Source organism: Pezoporus flaviventris, unplaced genomic scaffold (assembly GCF_033815535.1).
Source record: "Pezoporus flaviventris isolate CSIRO_AGI_PZ_B2104156 unplaced genomic scaffold, CSIRO_AGI_Pfla_v1 ptg000693l, whole genome shotgun sequence".
NCBI lineage: Eukaryota > Metazoa > Chordata > Aves > Psittaciformes > Psittacidae > Pezoporus > Pezoporus flaviventris.
This window is the reverse complement of record NW_026893238.1, coordinates 49,827-73,546: the sequence shown is the minus strand read 5'-3', so window position 1 is coordinate 73,546 and position 23,720 is coordinate 49,827. Positions and strand designations below refer to the sequence as shown.

General features: G+C 64.8%; 1 protein-coding gene across 1 annotated transcript in view; it reads left to right on the top strand.

The window, feature by feature from the left end:
* Positions 1-1,472: 1,472 nt before the first annotated feature.
* Positions 1,473-23,720, top strand: part of LOC133264176 (ryanodine receptor 1-like) — a 29,357-nt gene continuing 7,109 nt past the window's right edge. Inside the window, 15 exon segments of the mRNA XM_061444112.1 lie at positions 1,473-1,548; positions 2,844-2,932; positions 4,329-4,457; positions 5,805-5,909; positions 7,468-7,549; positions 9,519-10,825; positions 12,342-12,415; positions 13,410-13,575; positions 14,125-14,211; positions 14,871-15,062; positions 15,818-15,948; positions 17,251-17,293; positions 18,055-18,185; positions 18,897-18,957; positions 19,696-19,842. Of these exon segments, the coding sequence (XP_061300096.1) occupies positions 1,479-1,548; positions 2,844-2,932; positions 4,329-4,457; positions 5,805-5,909; positions 7,468-7,549; positions 9,519-10,825; positions 12,342-12,415; positions 13,410-13,575; positions 14,125-14,211; positions 14,871-15,062; positions 15,818-15,948; positions 17,251-17,293; positions 18,055-18,185; positions 18,897-18,957; positions 19,696-19,842 (2,814 nt within the window). The 5' untranslated portion in view covers positions 1,473-1,478.

The window sequence follows — 23,720 nt, the reverse complement described above, 5'->3', positions numbered from 1 at the left end:
GGTGCAGTCAGCAGAGACAATGGTAAATACCATCCCTGGGCTATGGGGCTATGGGGGGCTATGGGGCTATGGGGGGTATAGGGGGCTATGGGGCTATGGGGGGTATGGGGGGCTATGGGGCTATGGGGCTATGGGGGGCTATGGGGGGATATAGGGGGCTATGGGGCTATGGGGCTATGGGGGGTATGGGGCTATGGGGGGCTATGGGGGATATAGGGGGCTATGGGGGTATGGGGCTATGGGGGGTATAGTGGGATATAGGGAGTATGGGGAGTATGGGGGCTATGGGGGTATAGGGGCTATGGGGGGCTATGGGGCAATGGGGGGTATAGGGGGCTATGGGGGGTATGGGGGCTATGGGGGCTATAGGGGCTATGGGGGGTATGGGCGTATGGGGGCTATGGGGGCTATAGGGGGCTATGGGGGCTGTAGGGGCTATAGGGGGATATGGGGTCTATAGGGGCTGTAGGGGCTATAGGGGGATATGGGGGGTATAGGGGCTATAGGGACTATGGGGGCTATAGGGACTATGGGGGCTGTGGGGGCTATAGGGGCTACAGGGTTTATAGGGGGATATGGGCGGTATAGGGGCTATAGGGGCTATAGGGACTATGGGGGCTATAGGGGGATAGGGGCTATAGGGGGCTATAGGGGCTATGGGGCCTATAGGGGCTACAGGGGTTATGGCATCTCTAGGGGGCTATAGGGGCTATAGGGGGGCCCCACAGTGTCTATGGGGTGTCCCTGGCTGTCCCCCCATTGCCTGGTCCTGCTTGTGCCCCCCTGGTCCTGCTGCCTCTCCCCCCAAGCTAACACCTGCACCCTATGGGGTCCCCAATGTCACCCTATGGGGTCCCCATTGTCTCCTATGGGGTCCCCACGGTCTCTATGGGTCCCCATTGTCTCTATGGGGTCCCCTCCCCACTGTCTCTATGGGGTCCCCAATGTCACCCTATGGGGTCCCCATTGTCTCCTATGGGGTCCCCAATGTCACTCTATGGGGTCCCCATTGTCTCTATGGTGTCCCCTCCCCACTGTCTCTATGGGGTCCCCAATGTCACCCTATGGGGTCCCCATTGTCTCCTATGGGGTCCCCAATGTCACTCTATGGGGTCCCCATTGTCTCTATGGGGTCCCCTCCCCATTGTCTCTATGGGGCCCCTCCCCATTGTCTCTATGGGGTCCCCATTGTCTCTATGGGTCCCCACTGTCTCTATGGGTCCCCATTGTCTCTATGGGGTCCCTCCCCACGGTCTCTATGGGGTCCCCATTGTCTCTATGGGGTCCCCATTGTCTCTATGGGTCCCCATTGTCTCTATGGGGCCCCTCCCCATTGTCTCTATGGGTCCCCATTGTCTCTATGGGGCCCCTCCCCATTGTCTCTATGGGGTCCCCATTGTCTCTATGGGGTCCCCTCCCCATTGTCTCTATGGGGCCCCTCCCCACGGTCTCTATGGGGCGCCCTAGGGGAGAAGGTGATGGCCGATGATGAGTTCACCCAGGACCTCTTCCGGCTGCTGCAGCTGCTCTGCGAGGGCCACAACAACGGTGAGGGGCTCCCGCTATGGGGCAGGGCTATGGGGCTGGGCTATGGGGCAGGGCTATGGGGCTGGGTTATGGGGCAGGGCTATGGGGCTGGGTTATGGGGCAGGGCTATGGGGCAGGGCTATGGGGCTGGGCTATGGGGCTGGGCTATGGGGCAGGGCTATGGGGCTGGGCTATGGGGCAGGGCTATGGGGCAGGGCTATGGGGCTGGGCTATGGGGCAGCGCTATGGGGCTGGGCTATGGGGCAGCGCTATGGGGCAGCGCTATGGGGCAGGGCTATGGGGCAGCGCTATGGGGCAGCGCTATGGGGCAGGGCTATGGGGCAGGGCTATGGGGCTGGGCTATGGGGCAGCGCTATGGGGCTGGGCTATGGGGCTGGGTTATGGGGCTGGGCTATGGGGGTGGGCTATGGGGCTGGGTTATGGGGCTGGGCTATGGGGGTGGGCTATGGGGCTGGGCTATGGGGCAGGGCTATGGGGGTGGGCTATGGGGCTGGGCTATGGGGCAGGGCTATGGGGGTGGGCTATGGGGCTGGGCTATGGGGGTGGGCTATGGGGCAGGGCTATGGGGCAGGGCTATGGGGCTGGGCTATGGGGCTGGGTTATGGGGGTGGGCTATGGGGCAGGGCTACGTGGCTGGGCTATGGGGGTGGGCTATGGGGCTGGGCTATGGGGCTGGGCTATGGGGGTGGGCTATGGGGCTGGGCTATGGGGCAGGGCTACGTGGCTGGGCTATGGGGGTGGGCTATGGGGCTGGGCTATGGGGGTGGGCTATGGGGCTGGGCTATGGGGGTGGGCTATGGGGCTGGGTTATGGGGCTGGGCTATGGGGGTGGGCTATGGGGCTGGGCTATGGGGCAGGGCTATGGGGCAGGGCTATGGGGCTGGGCTATGGGGCAGGGCTATGGGGCTGGGCTATGGGGCAGGGCTATGGGGCAGGGCTATGGGGCTGGGCTATGGGGCAGGGCTATGGGGCAGGGCTATGGGGCAGGGCTATGGGGCTGGGTTATGGGGCTGGGCTATGGGGCTGGGCTATGGGGGTGGGCTATGGGGCTGGGCTATGGGGCAGGGCTATGGGGGTGGGCTATGGGGCTGGGCTGTGGGGCAGGGCTATGGGGCAGGGCTATGGGGGTGGGCTATGGGGCTGGGTTATGGGGCTGGGCTGTGGGGCTGGGCTATGGGTCAGGGCTATGGGGCTGGGCTATGGGGCAGGGCTATGGGGCTGGGCTATGGGGCTGGGCTATGGGGCTGGGCTATGGGGCAGGGCTATGGGGCAGCGCTGACCCCGCCGCCCCCCAGACTTCCAGAACTACCTCCGGACGCAGACGGGGAACACGACCACCATCAACATCATCATCTGCACCGTGGACTACCTGCTGCGCCTGCAGGTGCCGTGGGGCCCACGGGGACCCATAGGGACCATAGGGACCCATTGGGACCCATAGGGACCCATAGGGACCCATGGAACCCATAGAGACCCATAGAGACCCATGGAACCCATAGAGACCCATAGGGACCATAGTGCCCCATGGTGCCCCATAGCGCCCCATAGCGCCCCATAGAGACCCATGGCACCCATAGAGACGCATGGCACCCATAGAGACCCATGGCACCCATAGAGACCCATAGAGCCCCATAGCGCCCCATAGAGACCCATGGCACCCATAGAGCCCCATAGAGCCCCATAGCGCCCCATAGCACCCCATAGCGCCCCATAGCGCCCCATAGAGACCGATGACACCCATAGGGATGCATGGCACCCATAGAGCCCCATAGAGCCCCATAGCGCCCCATAGAGCTCCATAGCGCCCCATAGCGCCCCATAGAGACCCATGGCACCCATAGAGACGAATGGCACCCATAGAGACGCATGGCACCCATAGAGCCCCATAGCGCCCTATAGCGCCCCATAGCGCCCCATAGCGCCCCATAGAGATCCATGGCACCCATAGAGACGCATGGCACCCATAGAGACGCATGGCACCCATAGAGCCCCATAGCGCCCCATAGAGCCCCATAGCGCCCCATAGCGCCCCATAGAGCCCCATAGCGCCCCATAGCGCCCCATAGAGACCCATGGCACCCATAGAGACAAATGGCACCCATAGTGCCCCATAGCGCCCCATAGCGCCCCATAGCGCCCCATAGAGACCGATGGCACCCATAGAGACGCATGGCACCCATAGCGCCCCATAGCGCCCCATAGCGCCCCATAGCGCCCCATAGAGACCCATGGCACCCATAGAGACCGATGACACCCATAGAGACCCATGGCACCCATAGAGACCGATGACACCCATAGAGACGCATGGCACCCATAGAGACCGATGACACCCATAGAGACGCATGGCACCCATAGCGCCCCATAGCGCCCCATAGTGCCCCATAGCGCCCCATAGTGCCCCATAGTGCCCCATAGAGCCCCATAGCGCCCCATAGTGCCCCATAGTGCCCCATAGCGCCCCATAGAGCCCCATAGCGCCCCATAGCGCCCCATAGAGCCCCATAGCGCCCCATAGCGCCCCATAGTGCCCCATAGTGCCCCATAGAGCCCCATAGCGCCCCATAGTGCCCCATAGTGCCCCATAGCGCCCCATAGAGCCCCATAGAGCCCCATAGCGCCCCATAGAGCCCCATAGCGCCCCATAGCGCCTCATAGCGCCCCATAGCACCCCATAGCGCCCCATAGCACCCCATAGCGCCCCATAGCACCCCATAGCGCCCCATAGCGCCCCATAGCGCCCCATGGCGCCCCATGGCGCTGATGCCCGCTGGGTCCGGCAGGAGTCCATCAGTGATTTCTATTGGTACTACTCGGGCAAGGAGGTCATCGACGAGCACGGGAAGCGGAACTTCTCCAAGGCCATGGCCGTGGCCAAGCAGGTCTTCAACAGCCTCACCGAGTACATCCAGGTGAGCCCCACAGCGCCCCACAGCGACCCATAGAGACCCACAGAGACCCATAGGGACCCATAGGGACCCATAGGGACACATAGGGACCCATAGAGACCCATAGAGACACATAGGGACCCATAGGGACCCATAGAGACCCATAGAGACCCATAGGGACCCATAGGGACCCATAGAGACCCATAGGGACCCATAGGGACCCATAGGGACCCATAGAGACCCACAGCGACCCATAGGGACCCATAGAGACCCATAGAGACCCATAGGGACCCATAGGGACCCATAGGGACCCATAGAGACCCACAGCGACCCATAGGGACCCATAGGGACCCATAGAGACCCACAGCGACCCATAGGGACACATAGGGACCCATCGCGACCCATAGCGACCCATAGAGACTGACCCATAGACACGATGGGACCCAGAGATACCATGGACCCCAGGGGTCCCCAAAGACCTTGGTGGCCCTGGGATGTCCCCCATGTCCCCACTGACCCCCATTGACCCCCATTGCCCCATTGACCCCCATTGACCCCCATTGCCCCATTGACCCCCATTGACCCCCATTGACCCCCATTGACCCCCATTGACCCCCATTGATCCCCATTGACCCCCATTGACCCCCATTGCCCCATTGACCCCCATGTCCCCATTGGCCCCACTGACCCCCATGTCCCCACTGACCCCCATGTCCCCCATTGCCCCCCATGTCCCCACTGACCCCCATGTCCCCCATTGCCCCCCATTGCCCCCCACTGCCCCCCATGTCCCCACTGCCCCCCATGTCCCCATTGCCCCCCATGTCCCCCCTGACCCCCATTGCCCCCCATGTCCCCCATTGCCCCCCATGTCCCCATTGCCCCCCATGTCCCCCCTGACCCCCATTGCCCCCCATGGCCCCCATTGCCCCCCATGTCCCCATTGCCCCCCATGTCCCCATTGCCCCCCATTGCCCCCATTGCCCCCCATTGCCCCCCATTGCCCCCATTGCCCCCCATTGCCCCCCATTGCCCCCATAGCCCCCCATGTCCCCATTGCCCCCCATTGCCCCCCATGTCCCCATAGCCCCCCATGTCCCCATTGCCCCCCATGTCCCCCCTGACCCCCATTGCCCCCCATGTCCCCATTGCCCCCCATGTCCCCCCTGACCCCCATGTCCCCATTGCCCCCCATGCCCCCATTGCCCCCCATGTCCCCATTGCCCCCCATGTCCCCCCTGACCCCCATGTCCCCATTGCCCCCCATGTCCCCATTGCCCCCCATGTCCCCATTGCCCCCCATTGCCCCCCATGTCCCCATTGCCCCCCATGTCCCCCCTGACCCCCATTGCCCCCCGGGCCGCCCCCCAGGGCCCGTGCACGGGGAACCAGCAGAGCCTGGCCCACAGCCGCCTCTGGGACGCCGTCATCGGCTTCCTCCACGTCTTCGCCCACATGATGAAGAAACTGGCCCAGGTGGCAGCGGGGCTATGGGGGGCTATGGGGGGCTATGGGGGGCTATGGGGCTATGGGGGGAATGGGGGGCAATGGGGCTATGGGGGGCTATGGGGGCAATGGGGCTATGGGGCAATGGGGGGCTATGGGGGGCAATGGAGGCAATGGGGCTATGGGGGGCTATGGGGCGCTATGGGGCTATGGGGCGCTATGGGGCTATGGGGCGCTATGGGGCAATGGGGGGGTATGGGGGGAATGGGGGGCAATGGGGCTATGGGGCAATGGGGGGCAATGGGGGCTATGGGGCTATGGGGCAATGGGGGCTATGGGGCTATGGGGGGCTATGGGGGGCTATGGGGCAATGGGGGCAATGGGGGCTATGGGGCTATGGGGCAATGGGGCAATGGGGCTATGGGGCAATGGGGGCTATGGGGGGCTATGGGGCAATGGGGGCAATGGGGGCTATGGGGCTATGGGGCAATGGGGCAATGGGGCTATGGGGCAATGGGGGCTATGGGGGGCTATGGGGCAATGGGGGCAATGGGGGCTATGGGGCGCTATGGGGCAATGGGGGGCAATGGGGCTATGGGGCAATGGGGGGCTATGGGGCAATGGGGTCTATGGGGGGAATGGGGGGCAATGGGGCTATGGGGGGCTATGGGGGGCTATGGGGGCAATGGGGCTATGGGGGTCAATGGGGGGCTATGGGGCTATGGGGCAATGGGGGGCTATGGGGCAATGGGGGGATATGGGGGCTATGGGGGCAATGGGGCTATGGGGGTCAATGGGGGGCTCTGGGGCAATGGGGCTATGGGGGGCTATGGGGGGCAATGGGGCAATGGGGGGCTATGGGGCTATGGGGCTATGGGGGGCTATGGGGCTATGGGGGGCTATGGGGCTGGGGGGGGCTATGGGGGGCTATGGGGCTATGGGGGGCTATGGGGCTGGGGGGGGCTATGGGGGGCTATGGGGCTGGGGGGGGCTATGGGGGGCTATGGGGCGCTATGGGGCAATGGGGGCAATGAGGGCTATGGGGCTATGGGGCAATGGGGGGCTATGGGGCAATGGGGGGCTATGGGGGGAATGGGGGGCAATGGGGCTATGGGGGGCTATGGGGGGCTATGGGGGCAATGGGGCTATGGGGGTCAATGGGGGGCTATGGGGCAATGGGGCTATGGAGCAATGGGGCTATGGGGCTATGGGGCAATGGGGGGCAATGGGGCTATGGGGGGCTATGGGGGGCAATGGGGCTATGGGGGCCTATGGGGGGCTATGGGGCAATGGGGGGATATGGGGGCTATGGGGGCAATGGGGCTATGGGGGTCAATGGGGGGCTCTGGGGCAATGGGGCTATGGGGCAATGGGGGGCAATGGGGGCAATGGGGACATGAGGGGCAATGGGGGGAATGGGGGGCAATGGGGCAATGGGGGCAAAGGGGGGCAATGGGGGGCAATGGGGGCAATGGGGGCTATGGGGCAATGGGGGCAAAGGGGGTCAATGGGGGGCAATGGAGGCAATGGGGCTCAATGGGGTCAATGGCACTCACGGTGCCCCCCATTGCCCCCCATTGCCCCCCAGCACTCCAGCCAGATCGAGCTGCTGAAGGAGCTGCTGGACCTGCAGAAGGACATGGTGGTGATGCTGCTGTCCCTGCTGGAGGGTGCGCCCATGGCTCCGCCCCCTCCCTCCAACAGCCAATGGGCAGGGGGCACCCCGTTCCCATCAGCCATAGCGGGGGGGCAGGCCCCATGGGGCACCCAAAGGGGTCATGGAGCACCCAAGGGGTCATGGAGTACCCAAGGGGTCCATTGAGCACCCAAGGTGTCATTGACCACCCAAGGTGCCCCTTGACCACCCAAGGTCTCATTGACCACCTATGGGATCCCTTGACCACCCAAGCTGTCATTGACCACCCAAGGTGCCCCTTGACCACCCAAGGTCTCATTGACCACCTATGGGATCCCTTGACCACCCAACGTGCCCCTTGACCACCCAGTATGCCCCTTGACCACCCAAGCTGTCATTGGCCACCCAAGGTGCCCCTTGACCACCCAAGCTGTCATTGGCCACCCAAGGTGCCCCTTGACCACCCAAGCTGTCATTGGCCACCCAACGTGCCCCTTGACCACCCAAGGTCTCATTGACCACCCAACGTGCCCCTTGACCACCCAAGCTGTCATTGATCACCTATGGTATCCCTTGACCACCTATGGGATCCCTTGACCACCCAACGTGCCCCTTGACCACCCAAGGTCTCATTGACCACCCAACGTGCCCCTTGACCACCCAAGCTGTCATTGATCACCTATGGTATCCCTTGACCACCCAAGCTGTCATTGACCACCCAAGGTGCCCCTTGACCACCTATGGGATCCCTTGACCACCCAACGTGCCCCTTGACCACCCAAGGTGTCATTGACCACCTATGGGATCCCTTGACCACCCAACGTGCCCCTTGACCACCCAAGCTGTCATTGACCACCCAAGGTGCCCCTTGACCACCTATGGGATCCCTTGACCACCCAATGTGCCCCTTGACCACCCAGCATGCCCCTTGACCACCTATGGGATCCCTTGACCACCCAAGCTGTTGTTGACCACCCAACGTGCCCCTTGACCACCCAAGCTGTCGTTGACCACCCAAGGTGCCCCTTGGCCACCTATGGGATCCCTTGACCACCCAACGTGCCCCTTGACCACCCAGTATGCCCCTTGACCACCCAAGCCGTCATTGACCACCCAACGTGCCCCTTGACCACCCAACATGCCCCTTGACCACCTATGGGATCCCTTGACCACCCAAGCTGTCGTTGACCACCCAAGGTGCCCCTTGACCACCCAAGGTCTCATTGACCACCTATGGGATCCCTTGACCACCCAATGTGCCCCTTGACCACCCAGCATGCCCCTTGACCACCCAAGCTGTCATTGACCACCCAATGTGCCCCTTGACCACCCAACGTGCCCCTTGACCACCCAAGCTGTCATTGACCACCGAAGGTGCCCCTTGACCACCTATGGGATCCCTTGACCACCCAACGTGCCCCTTGACCACCCAAGGTCTCATTGACCACCTATGGGATCCCTTGACCACCCAATGTGCCCCTTGACCACCCAGCATGCCCCTTGACCACCCAACGTGCCCCTTGACCACCCAAGCTGTCATTGACCACCCAAGGTGCCCCTTGACCACCCAACGTGCCCCTTGACCACCGAAGGTGCCCCTTGACCACCTATGGGATCCCTTGACCACCCAACGTGCCCCTTGACCACCCAAGGTCTCATTGACCACCCAAGCTGTCGTTGACCACCCAAGGTGCCCCTTGACCACCCAAGGTCTCATTGACCACCCAAGCTGTCATTGACCACCCAAGGTGCCCCTTGACCACCCAAGGTCTCATTGACCACCCAAGCTGTCATTGACCACCCAAGGTGCCCCTTGACCACCCAAGGTCTCATTGACCACCCAAGCTGTCGTTGACCACCCAAGGTGCCCCTTGCCCCACCAAGGTCTCCCCGCCCCCTCCCCTTTATCCTCTCCCCTCCCTCCTCTTCTCAACCAATGCCCCCCAACCCCCCCCATGCCCTCCTCCATTGATCCCTCACTCTCCGTCCCGTCCCCCCCATAGGCAACGTGGTGAACGGCACCATCGCCCGGCAGATGGTGGACATGCTGGTGGAGTCCTCGGCCAACGTCACCATGATCCTCAAGTTCTTCGACATGTTCCTCAAGCTCCGCGACATCGTGGCCTCGGACGCCTTCCGCGCCTCCGTCACCGACCCGCGGGGCCTCATCTCCAAGAAGGACTTCCAGAAGGCCATGGACAACCAGAAACAGTTCGAAGCCGCCGAGATCCAGTTCCTGCTCTCGTGTTCCGAAGCCGACGAGAACGAGATGATCGACGTGGACGCCTTCGCCGGGCGCTTCCAAGAGCCGGCGCGCGACATCGGCTTCAACGTGGCCGTGCTCCTCACCAACCTGGCCGAGCACGTGCCCCACGACCAACGCCTGCGCACCTTCCTGGAGCAAGCTTCCAGCATCTTGGAGTACTTCCGCCCCTTCTTGGGCCGCATCGAGATCATGGGGGCGGCGCGGCGCATCGAGCGCCTCTACTTCGAGATCAGCGCCGCCAACAAGGCGCAGTGGGAGATGCCGCAGGTCAAGGAGTCCAAGCGGCAGTTCATCTTCGACGTGGTCAACGAGGGCGGCGAGGCCGAGAAGATGGAGCTCTTCGTGAGCTTCTGCGAGGACACCATCTTCGAGATGCAGATCGCCTCGCGGCTCTCCGAGGAGCGCGGCGCCGCGGCGCGCCAGGACCCGGCCGCCGCCGAGGAAGAGGAGGGCGAGGAAGGCGTCGAAGCGACGCGCTCGACGCCGGCCGCCGTCGGCCATCGTTGGTTGAGCGGCGTCTTCGGCTCGGCCGACGCGTGGCGGCGGCGGTTGAGGAGGTGGAAGAGGAGGCCGGGGAGGGAGCTGCTGCGGGCGGTGGGGAGCGGGGCCGGACGCGCGGCGATGGGCACAGCGGGGGCGGCGTGGGGGGCGATGGGAGCCGTGGGGCGGCTGCTGTGGGTCTCGCTCTTCGGTGGGGGGCTGGTGGAAGGGGCGCAGCGCCTGGCGCTGGCCGAGGTGCTGGCCGACATGCCCGACCCCACGCAGGACGCAGTGGGGGGCGCCGGGGGAGGGGGGGGCGGGGAGGATGTGGGGCGAGCCCCCCAAGAACCCGGCCCCATGGAGCAGCGCCAGGAGGTGAAGGAGGAGGAGGAGGAGGAGGAGGAAGGGGACGGGAAGGCCCCGGCGATGCCTTTTGGGGGGCCCAAGGAGCACCCGCGAGCGGCAGCGCTGGAGGCCGCTGGGGGGCTGGGGGACATCGGGGAGCCCCCCGGAGCAGAGCCCCCCACCCCAGAGGGCAGCCCCATGCCGCGCAGGAAGGGGGGGGTAAGTGTGGGGCAAAGGGGGGGGCGATGGGGATTGGGGGGGGGCTATGGGGGGGGGCTATGGGGGGTTGTGGGGTGGGGCTATGGGGGGCTATGGGGGGGGCTATGGGGGGTTGTGGGGGGCTATGGGGTGGGGCTATGGGGGTTGTGGGGTGGGGCTATGGGGGGCTATGGGGTGGGGCTATGGGGGTTGTGGGGTGGGGCTATGGGGGTTGTGGGGTGGGGCTATGGGGGTTGTGGGGTGGGGCTATGGGGGGCTATGGGGTGGGGCTATGGGGGTTGTGGGGGACTATGGGGATGGGGCTATGGGGGTTGTGGGGTGGGGCTATGGGGGGTTGTGGGGTGGGGCTATGGGGGGTTGTGGGATGGGGCTATGGGGGGCTATGGGGAGGGGCTATGGGGGGTTGTGGGGGGCTATGGGGATGGGGCTATGGGGGTTGTGGGGTGGGGCTATGGGGTGGGGCTATGGGGGTTGTGGGGGGCTATGGGGATGGGGCTATGGGGGTTGTGGGGTGGGGCTATGGGGGGCTATGGGGGGGCTAAGGGGGCTATGGGGATGGGGCTACAGGGGTCTATGGGGATGGGGCTATGGGGGGCTATGGGGATGGGGCTATGGGGGATCTATGGGGCTGGGCTCTGGGGTCTCTGGGGATCTATGGGTCAGAGCCGTGGGGCTGGGGGGATGGGGGATCTATGGGGCTGGGTCTATGGGGGATCTATGGGGCTGGGGCTATGGGTACCTATGGGGCTGGGCTCTGGGGTCTATGGGGAATCTATGTGGCAGAGCTGTGGGGCTGGGGCGATGGGGGATCTATGGGGCTGGGTCTATGGGGGATCTATGGGGCTGGGTCTATGGGGGATCTATGGGTCAGAGCTGTGGGGCTGGGGCGATGGGGGATCTATGGGGCTGGGTCTATGGGGGATCTATGGGGCTGGGGCGATGGGGGATCTATGGGGCTGGGTCTATGGGGGATCTATGGGGCTGGGGCTATGGGGGATCTATGGGGCTGGGGCTATGGGGGATCTATGGGGCTGGGTCTATGGGGGATCTATGGGTCAGAGCTGTGGGGCTGGGGCTATGGGGGATCTATGGGGCTGGGTCTATGGGGGATCTATGGGGCTGGGGCTATGGGGGATCTATGGGGCTGGGTCTATGGGGGATCTATGGGTCAGAGCTGTGGGGCTGGGGCTATGGGGGATCTATGGGGCTGGGTCTATGGGGGATCTATGGGGCTGGGGCTATGGGGGATCTATGGGGCTGGGTCTATGGGGGATCTATGGGGCTGGGGCTATGGGGGATCTATGGGGCTGGGTCTATGGGGGATCTATGGGGCTGGGGCTATGGGGGATCTATGGGGCTGGGTCTTTGGGGGATCTATGGGGCTGGGTCTATGGGGGATCTATGGGGCTGGGTCTATGGGGGATCTATGGGGCTGGGGCTATGGGGGATCTATGGGGCTGGGGCTATGGGGGATCTATGGGTCAGAGCTGTGGGGCTGACGCGTGTGGGGCCGCAGGAGGATGGGGAGGAGGAGGTGGAGGAGCCGCAGCAGAAGGAGGAGAAGGAGGAGGCCGAGGAGGAGAAGGGCGAGTGAGTGGGGCAGGGGCAGCAGTGGGGCTCAGTGGGGTGGGGATGGGGGTCCAATGGGTGCCCATGGGTGCAATGGGTGCTCCTGACCCCATTGGGTGCCCATGGGTCCAATGGGTGCTCCTGACCCCATTGGGTGCCCATGGGTCCATTGGGTGCCCTTGGGTCCATTGGGTGCCCCTGACTCCATTGGGTGCCCTTGGGTCCATTGGGTGCCCCTGACCCCATTGGGTGCCCTTGGGTCCATTGGGTGCCCCTGACCCCATTGGGTGCCTCTGACCCCATTGGGTGCCCTTGGGTCCATTGGGTGCCCCTGACCCCATTGGGTGCCCCTGACCCCATTGGGTGCCCCTGACCCCATTGGGTGCCCTTGGGTCCAATGGGTGCCCCTGACCCCATTGGGTGCTCCTGACCCCATTGGGTGCCCTTGGGTCCAATGGGTGCCCTTGGGTCCCTTGGGTGCCTCTGACCCCATTGGGTGCTCCTGACCCCATTGGGTGCCCTTGGGTCCAATGGGTGCTCCTGACCCCATTGGGTGCCCATGGGTCCAATGGGTGCCCTTGGGTCCATTGGGTGCCCTTGGGTCCATTGGGTGCCCCTGACCCCATTGGGTGCCCTTGGGTCCATTGGGTGCCCCTGACCCCATTGGGTGCCTCTGACCCCATTGGGTGCCCTTGGGTCCATTGGGTGCCCCTGACCCCATTGGGTGCCCCTGACCCCATTGGATGCCCATGGCCCCATTGGGTGCTCCTGGCCCCATTGGGTGCCCTTGGGTCCATTGGGTGCTCCTGACCCCATTGGGTGCTCCTGACCCCATTGGATGCCCCTGACCCCATTGGGTGCCCATGGCCCCATTGGGTGCTCCTGACCCCATTGGGTGCCCGTTGCCCCATTGAATCTATGGGGCACCTCCCTACCCCATTCCCATCCCCAGCCCCATTGACCCCATAGATCCCCCCCTCCCCCCCCCTTTAACCACCCCCCCTCTGCCCCATAGCGCCGAGAACGGGGAGAAGGGCGGAGCCGAGGGCGCCGAGGGGGGGCCCGATCCTGCCCCGCCCCCCAAGAGGAGCCAATCAGGGCCGAGGGTGCGCAAGGAGCCCCCCAGCGAGGGAACCTTCGAGCTCTGGGCCGAGCTCGAGGTCCAGAGGGTGAAGTTCCTGGTACGGGACCCACAAGTGTGGGTCTGGGCCCCCAAGTGTGGGGCTGGGACCCACAAGTGTGGGGCAGGGCCCTCCTAGTGTGGGAATGGGACCCCCAAGTGTGGGGTTGGGACCCTCAAGTATGGGACTGGGCCCCCAAAATGTGGGTCTGGGCCCCCAAGTGTGGGGCTGGGACCCCCAAGTGTGGGGCAGGGCCCTCCTAGTGTGGGAATGGGACCCCCAAGTGTGGGGTTGGGACCCTCAAGTATGGGACTGGGCCCCCAAAGTGTGGGTCTGGGCCCCCAAGTGTGGGGCTGGGACCCACAAGTGTGGGGCAGGGCCCTCCTAGTGTGGGAATGGGACCCCCAAGTGTGGGGTTGGGACCCTCAAGTATGGGACTGGGCCCCCAAAGTGTGGGGCTGAGACCCATAAGTGTGGGACTGGGACCCCCAAGTGTGGGACTGGGACCCCCAAGTGTGGGACTGGGACCCATAAGTGTGGGGCTGGGACCCCCAAGTGTGGGGCTGGGACCCATAAGTGTGGGGCTGAGCGGGACTCTCTATGGGGCAGAATTACCTCTCGCGCAACTTCTACAACCTCCGCTTCCTGGCGCTCTTCCTCGCCTTCGCCATCAACTTCATCCTCCTCTTCTACAGGGTCTGTGCCCCATAGATTGGGGGGGATCTGGGCCCCATAGATTGCATGTGGGGTGGGAGCACCCTGGGCCCCATAGATTGGGTTTGGGGTGGGATGGAGGAACCCTGGGCCCCATAGACTGGGGGGGGGGGGGGGTCACCCTGGGCCCCATAGATTGCTTGGGGGTGGGGTGGGGGCATCCTGGGCCCCTATTGTGTGCTCTCTATGGGGCAGCCCCACATCCCCATGGTCTGGGGGGATGTAAAGGAGTCTGGGGGGGGGGTGTGTCTATGGGGCTCTCTGTGGGGCAGCCCCACATCCCCATAGGGGTCTCTCTATGGGGCAGCCCCACATCCCCATTTTCTGGGGGGATATAAAGGATTCTGTTGGGGGTCTATGGGGGGTCTATGGGGCTCTCTATGGGGCAGCCCCACATCCCCATAGTTGTCTCTCTATGGGGCAGCCCCACACCCCCATAGTTGGCTCTCTATGGGGCAGCCCCACACCCCCATGTTCTGGGGTGATAGAAAGGCATCTATGGGGCTCTCTATGGGGCTCTCTATGGGGCAGCCCCACATCCCCATGTTCTGGGGGGATAGAAAGGCATCTATGGGGCTCTCTATGGGGCTCTCTATGGGGCAGCCCCACATCCCCTTTCCCCCCCTCCCCTCCCCCCGCAGGTGTCGGAGCCCCCCCCCGGGCCTGAGGAGGGGGAGGGGGAGGGGGAGGGGGAGGGGGGCGGGGCGGAGCCCCTCCCCCCCCGCTACGTGCTGGAGGAGGGCACCGGCTTCATGCAGCCCGCGCTTCGGGGGCTCGCGCTTGCGCACACGCTCGTCGCCTTCCTCTGCATCATTGGCTACAACTGCCTCAAGGTGACACGCCCCCTTTTGCCCTTATATGGGCAGAAACCCGCCCCTTGACCTCGCTGACCCCACCCCCCCCCCCCCGGGGGTCACATTGAGGCCGCTGCGCCCCCATTGAGCCCCATTGAGCCTCATTGAGCCCCATTGAGCCCCATTGTGTCCCATTGACCCCCATTGAGCCCCATTGATCCCCATTGACCCCCATTGACCCCATTGAGCCCCATTGTGTCCCATTGACCCCCATTGAGCCCCATTGATTCCCATTGACCCCCATTGAGCCCCATTGACCCCATTGAGCCCCATTGATCCCCATTGATCCCTATCGACCCCCATTGATCCCCATTGCCCCCCATTGAGCCCCATTGAGCCCCATTGACCCCCATTGCCCCATTGCCCCCATTGCCCCCCATTGCCCCATTGCCCCCCATTGGCCCCATTGACCCCATTGCCCCCGTTGCCCCCCACTGTCCCCATTGCCCCCATTGCGTCCCATTGACCCCCATTGCCCCATTCCCCCCATTCCCCCCATCACCCCCATTGCCCCATTGCCCCCATTGCCCCCCATCACCCCCATTCCCCCCATTGACCCCCATTGACCCCCATGTCCCTATTGCCCCCATTGCCCCATTGCCCCCCATTGCCCCCATTGCCCCATTGCCCCCCATTGCCCCCCATTGACCCCCATGCCCCCATTGCCCCATTGCCCCCCATTGCCCCATTGCCCCCATTGACCCCATCCCCCCCATCGCCCCCCTGCCCCCCAGATCCCCCTGGTGATCTTCAAGCGGGAGAAGGAGCTCGCCCGGGGCCTGGAGTTCTCGGGGCTCTACATCAGCGAGCAGCCCCCCGACGACGACGTCAAGGGCCAATGGGACCGCCTCGTGCTCAACGCCCAGTACGGGGGCTGGGGGGCACCTATGGGGCACCTATGGGGAGCTATGGGGAGCTATGGGGAGCTATGGGGAGCTATGGGGCGGCTGTGGGGCACCTATGGGGAGCTATGGGGATCTATGGGGAGCTATGGGGAGCTATGGGGAGCTATGGGGCACCTATGGGGAGCTGTGGGGCGGCTGTGGGGCACCTATGGGGAGCTATGGGGCACCTATGGGGCACCTATGGGGCACCTATGGGGAGCTATGGGGAGCTATGGGGCACCTGTGGGGCGGCTGTGGGGCACCTATGGGGAGCTATGGGGAGCTATGGGGAGCTATGGGGCACCTGTGGGGCGGCTGTGGGGCACCTATGGGGAGCTATGGGGCACCTATGGGGCACCTATGGGGCAGCTATGGGGAGCTATGGGGCACCTGTGGGGCGGCTGTGGGGCACCTATGGGGAGCTATGGGGCACCTATGGGGCACCTATGGGGCAGCTATGGGGAGCTATGGGGCACCTATGGGGCAGCTATGGGGAGCTATGGGGCACCTATGGGGCACCTATGGGGCAGCTATGGGGAGCTATGGGGACCTATGGGGCACCTATGGGGAGCTATGGGGACCTATGGGGACCTATGGGGCACCTATGGGGCAGCTATGGGGAGCTATGGGGCACCTATGGGGCACCTATGGGGAGCTATGGGGCGGCTATGGGGCACCTATGGGGCGGCTGTGGGGCGGCTGTGGGGCACCTATGGGGAGCTATGGGGCGGCTATGGGGATCTATGGGGATCTATGGGGGACCTATGGGGCACCTATGGGGAGCTATGGGGCACCTATGGGGCACCTATGGGGAGCTATGGGGCACCTATGGGGCACCTATGGGGCACCTATGGGGCGGCTGTGGGGAGCTATGGGGCACCTATGGAGCACCTATGGGGCACCTATGGGGCGGCTGTGGGGAGCTATGGGGCACCTATGGGCCACCTATGGGGAGCTATGGGGCACCTATGGGGCACCTATGGGGCAGCTATGGGGAGCTATGGGGCACCTATGGGGCGGCTGGGGGGAGCTATGGGGCACCTATGGGGCAGCTGTGGGGCGGCTGGGGGGGGGGTATAGGGTGGCTGGGGGGGGGGGGATATGGGGTCTATGGGGGGGGTATGGGGGCTATGGGGGGTATGGGGGGGTATGGGGGGCTATGGGGCGGCTGTGGGAGGGTATGGGGGGCTATGGGGCGGCTATGGGGGGGTTTATGGGGGTCTGTGTGGGTCCAGGGGGGCTCAGAACCATCCTGACCCCTCCCCCCCCCGTGTCCCCCCCAGATCCTTCCCTAGAAACTACTGGGACAAATTCGTCAAGAGGAAGGTGGGGGGGGGGCACCCCATAACGGGGGGGGGGGGAGCCCCATAACCATGGGGAGGGAGCCCCATAACTGTGTGGGGGGGGAGCCCCATAACTGTGGGGGGAGGGAGCCCCATAACCATGGGGGGAGGAGCCCCATAACTGTGGGGGGAGGGAGCCCCATAACGGGGGGGGGGAGGGAGCCCCATAACTGTGGGGGGGGACCCATAACCATGGGGGGGGACCCATAACCGGGGGGGAGGGAGCCCCATAACCGTGGGGGAGACCCATAACTAAGGGGGGAGGCACCCCATAACCATGGGGGGGACCCATAACCAAGGGGGGAGGGAACCCCATAACCATGGGGGGGGACCCATAACCAATGGGAGGGGGTCACCCCCTAACCAAGCTGTGGGGCACCCCATAACCAAGGTGTGGGTCACCCCATAACCGAGCCGTGGGTCCCCCCCTAACCAATGGGTGTGGGTCCCCCCCTAACCAAGGTGTGGGGCACCCCCTAACCAAGCCGTGGGGCACCCCATAACCAATGGGTGTGGGTCACCCCATAACCAAGCTGTGGGTCACCCCATAACCAAGCTGTGGGTCACCCCCTAACCAAGCCGTGGGTCACCCCATAACCAATGGGTGTGGGTCACCCCATAACCAAGCTGTGGGTCCCCCCCATAACCAAGCTGTGGGTCACCCCATAACCAAGCCGTGGGTCCCCCCCATAACCATGGGTGTGGGTCCCCCCCTAACCAACGGGTGTGGGGCCCGCCCCACAGGTGCTGGACAAGTACGGGGCCATTTACGGGCGCGAGCGCATCGCGGAGCTGCTGGGCATGGACCTGGCGAGCCTGGAGATAGGGGCGCAGGGGGGGCGGGGCGCGGCCCCCGACAGCTCCCTCATCACGTGGTACGGGAGAACCCCTCCCCCACCCCCCCCCATCCCCCACACCTGGTGCCCATCCCCCCCCTTCCCCATCCCCCCCCCATCCCCCAAATCTGGTGACCCCCCCCGTCCCCCCTATACCGGGTGCCCATCCCCCCCCTTTCCCATCCCCCCCCATCCCCCACACCTTCTGCCCATCCCCCATCCCCCCCCTTCCCCATCCCCGGTGCTCACCTCCCCCCCATCCCGCCCCATCCCCCAAACCTGGTGCCCATCCCCCCCCATCCCCGGTGCTCACCTCCCCCCCATCCCGCCCCATCCCCCACACCTGGTACCCATCCCCCCCGTACCCCCCACATCCCCCCCCATTACCCCCAATCCCCCCCCTCCATCCCCCACACCTGGTGCCCATCCCCCCCCATCCCCGACCCCCCTCATCCCCCCCCATCCCCCACACCTGGTGCCCATCCCCCCCCCCCCTTCCCCATCCCCCCCATCCCCCACACCTGGTGCCCATCCCCCCCCATCCCCCCCATTCCCCCCTCATCCCCCATACTTGGTGCCCATCCCCCATCCCCCCCCTCCCCCCATCCCCGGTGCTCACCCCCCCCATCCCCCATCATCCCCCATACCCAGTGCTCATCCCCCCCCCATCCCCCCCCCATCCCCCACACCTGGTGCCCCTCCCCCCCTCCCCCATCCCCGGTGCTCACCCCTCCCCCCCCCATCCCCCAGGGTCACTTCCATCGACATCCGGTACCAGATCTGGAAGTTTGGGGTCATCTTCACGGACAACGTGAGTGGGGGAGGGGCGAAGCCATGGGGCTGCCATGGGGGGTTGGGGGGCCCATAGGGATGGGGGGGTGTTCAGGGCGTTGGGACCCCCATCACTGGGTGTCCCTGGTCAATGGGGGCTGGGTGCCCTCCATCCATGGGGCTGCCCCATTGACACCCGCGCCCCACATCCATGGGGCTGCCCCATTGACACCCACACCCCACATCCATGGGGCAGCCCCATTGACACCCATGCCCCACATCCATAGGGCAGCCCCATTGACACCCGCGCCCCCCATCCATGGGGCAGCCCCACTGACACCCACAATGGGGCAGCCCCATTGACCCCTGTGCCCCCCATCCATGGGGCAGCCCCATTGACCCCTGCGCCCCACATCCATGGGGCAGCCCCATTGACACCCGCACCCCCCATCCGTGTGGCTGTCCCATTGACCCCTGCGCCCCCCATCCATGGGGCAGCCCCACTGACACCCACACCCCACATCCATGGGGCAGCCCCATTGACCCCTGTGCCCCCCATCCATGGGGCAGCCCCACTGACGCCCGTGCCCCCCATCCATGGGGCAGCCCCATTGACCCCTGTGCCCCCCATCCATGTGGCTGCCCCATTGACCCCTGCGCCCCCCATCCATGGGGCAGCCCCATTGACACCCACGTCCCCTCATCCATGGGGCAGCCCCATTGACCCCCGTGCCCCCCATCCATGGGGCAGCCCCCACTGACGCCCGTGCCCCCCCAGTCCTTCCTGTACCTCACGTGGTACATGGCCATGTCCCTGCTGGGCCACTACAACAACTTCTTCTTCGCCTCGCACCTCCTGGACATCGCCATGGGGGTGAAGACGCTGCGCACGATCCTGTCCTCCGTGACCCACAACGGCAAGCAGGTGGGGCGGCTATGGGGCGGCTGTGGGGCGGCTGTGGGGCGGCTGTGGGGCGGCTGTGGGGCGGCTATGGGGCAGCTGTGGGGCGGCTATAGGGCGGCTATGGGGCGGCTGTGGGGCGGCTATGGGGCGGCTGTGGGGCGGCTGTGGGGCGGCTGTGGGGGCGGCTATGGGGCGGCTATGGGGCGGCTATGGGGCGGCTGTGGGGCGGCTATGGGGCGGCTGTGGGGCGGCTATGGGGCGGCTGTGGGGCGGCTGTGGGGCGGCTATGGGGCGGCTATGGGGCGGCTATGGGGCGGCTGTGGGGCGGCTGTGGGCGGCTATGGGGCAGCTATGGGGCGGCTATGGGGCGGCTATGGGGCGGCTGTGGGGGTCTGTGGGATGCTGCACACGATCCTGTCCTCCGTGACCCACAACGGCAAGCAGGTGGGGCGGCTGTGGGGCGGCTGTGGGGCGGCTATGGGGCGAATATGGGGCGGCTGTGGGGCGGCTATGGGGCGGCTGTGGGGCGGCTATGGGGCGGCTATGGGGCGAATATGGGGCGGCTGTGGGGCGGCTATGGGGCGGCTGTGGGGCGGCTGTGGGGCGGCTGTGGGGGCGGCTGTGGGGCGGCTATGGGGCAGCTATGGGGCGGCTATGGGGCGGCTATGGGGCGGCTGTGGGGGTCTGTGGGATGCTGCGCACGATCCTGTCCTCCGTGACCCACAACGGCAAGCAGGTGGGGCGGCTGTGGGGCGGCTGTGGGGCGGCTGTGGGGCGGCTATGGGGCGGCTGTGGGGCGGCTATGGGGCGGCTATGGGGCGGCTGTGGGGCGGCTATGGGGCCTCTATGGGGCGGCTGTGGGGCGGCTGTGGGGCGGCTGTGGGGCGGCTATGGGGCGGCTATGGGGCGGCTATGGGGCGGCTGTGGGGCGGCTATGGGGCGGCTGTGGGGCGGCTATGGGGCGGCTGTGGGGCGGCTGTGGGGCGGCTGTGGGGCGGCTGTGGGGCGGCTATGGGGCGGCTATGGGGCGGCTGTGGGGCGGCTATGGGGCGGCTGTGGGGCGGCTATGTGGCGGCTATGGGGCGGCTGTGGGGGTCTGTGGGATGCTGCGCACGATCCTGTCCTCCGTGACCCACAACGGCAAGCAGGTGGGGCGGCTATGGGGCAGCTGTGGGGCGGCTATGGGGCAGCTATGGGGCGGCTGTGGGGCGGCTATGGGGCGGCTATGGGGCAGCTATGGGGGTCTGTGGGATGCTGTGCACCATCCTGTCCTCCGTGACCCACAACGGCAAGCAGGGGGGGTCCTGTGCCCCCCCGCTCACCATGACCGTGGGGCTGCTGGCCGTCTATGGGTTCTCTCTATGATATCTATGGGTCGCTGTGGGTCGCTATGGGTCTCGCTGTGGGTCACTATGGGTCTCGCTATGGGTCGCTATGGGTCCCTGCCCCACAGCTCACCATGACCGTGGGGCTCCTGGCCGTCTATGGGGTCTCTCTATGATATCTATGGGTCGCTATGGGTCTCGCTATGGGTCGCTATGGGTCCCTGCTCCACAGCTCACCATGACCGTGGGGCTCCTGGCCGTCTATGGGGTCTCTCTATGATATCTATGGGTCGCTATGGGTCTCGCTATGGGTCGCTATGGGTCTCTGCTATGGGTCGCTATGGGTCCCTGCCCCACAGCTCACCATGACCGTGGGGCTGCTGGCCATCTATGGGGTCTCTCTATGATATCTATGGGTCGCTATGGTCTCGCTATGGGTCGCTATGGGTCTCGCTATGGGTCGCTATGGGTCCCTGCCCCACAGCTCACCATGACCGTGGGGCTCCTGGCCGTCTATGGGGTCTCTCTATGATATCTATGGGTCGCTATGGGTCTCGCTATGGGTCGCTATGGGTCCCTGCCCCACAGCTCACCATGACCGTGGGGCTGCTGGCCGTCTATGGGGTCTCTCTATGATATCTATGGGTCGCTATGGGTCTCGCTATGGGTCGCTATGGGTCCCTGCCCCACAGCTCACCATGACCGTGGGGCTCCTGGCCATCTATGGGGTCTCTCTATGATATCTATGGGTCGCTATGGGTCTCGCTATGGGTCGCTATGGGTCTCGCTATGGGTCGCTATGGGTCCCTGCCCCACAGCTCACCATGACCGTGGGGCTCCTGGCCATCTATGGGGTCTCTCTATGATATCTATGGGTCGCTATGGGTCTCGCTATGGGTCGCTATGGGTCTCGCTATGGGTCGCTATGGGTCCCTGCCCCACAGCTCACCATGACCGTGGGGCTCCTGGCCGTCTATGGGGTCTCTCTATGATATCTATGGGTCGCTATGGGTCTCGCTATGGGTCGCTATGGGTCCCTGCCCCACAGCTCACCATGACCGTGGGGCTCCTGGCCATCTATGGGGTCTCTCTATGATATCTATGGGTCGCTATGGGTCTCGCTATGGGTCGCTATGGGTCCCTGCCCCACAGCTCACCATGACCGTGGGCTCCCTGGCCGTCTATGGGGTCTCTCTATGATATCTATGGGTCGCTATGGGTCTCGCTATGGGTCGCTATGGGTCCCTGCCCCACAGCTCACCATGACCGTGGGGCTCCTGGCCATCTATGGGGTCTCTCTATGATATCTATGGGTCGCTATGGGTCTCGCTATGGGTCGCTATGGGGTCCCTGCCCCACAGCTCACCATGACCGTGGGGCTCCTGGCCGTCTATGGGGTCTCTCTATGATATCTATGGGTCGCTATGGGTCTCGCTATGGGTCGCTATGGGTCCCTGCCCCACAGCTCACCATGACCGTGGGGCTCCTGGCCATCTATGGGGTCTCTCTATGATATCTATGGGTCGCTATGGGTCTCGCTATGGGTCGCTATGGGTCCCTGCCCCACAGCTCACCATGACCGTGGGGCTCCTGGCCGTCTATGGGGTCTCTCTATGATATCTATGGGTCGCTATGGGTCTCGCTATGGGTCGCTATGGGTCCCTGCCCCACAGCTCACCATGACCGTGGGGCTCCTGGCCGTCTATGGGGTCTCTCTATGATATCTATGGGTCGCTATGGGTCTCGCTATGGGTCGCTATGGGTCCCTGCCCCACAGCTCACCATGACCGTGGGGCTCCTGGCCATCTATGGGGTCTCTCTATGATATCTATGGGTCGCTATGGGTCTCGCTATGGGTCGCTATGGGTCCCTGCCCCACAGCTCACCATGACCGTGGGGCTCCTGGCCGTCTATGGGGTCTCTCTATGATATCTATGGGTCGCTATGGGTCTCGCTATGGGTCGCTATGGGTCCCTGCCCCACAGCTCACCATGACCGTGGGGCTCCTGGCCATCTATGGGGTCTCTCTATGATATCTATGGGTCGCTATGGGTCTCGCTATGGGTCGCTATGGGTCCCTGCCCCACAGCTCACCATGACCGTGGGGCTCCTGGCCGTCTATGGGGTCTCTCTATGATATTCTATGGGTCGCTATGGGTCTCGCTATGGGTCGCTATGGGTCCCTGCCCCACAGCTCACCATGACCGTGGGGCTCCTGGCCATCTATGGGGTCTCTCTATGATATCTATGGGTCGCTATGGGTCTCGCTATGGGTCGCTATGGGTCCCTGCCCCACAGCTCACCATGACCGTGGGGCTCCTGGCCGTCTATGGGGTCTCTCTATGATATCTATGGGTCGCTATGGGTCTCGCTATGGGTCGCTATGGGTCCCTGCCCCACAGCTCACCATGACCGTGGGGCTCCTGGCCGTCTATGGGGTCTCTCTATGATATCTATGGGTCGCTATGGGTCTCGCTATGGGTCGCTATGGGTCCCCTGCCCCACAGCTCACCATGACCGTGGGGCTCCTGGCCATCTATGGGGTCTCTCTATGATATCTATGGGTCGCTATGG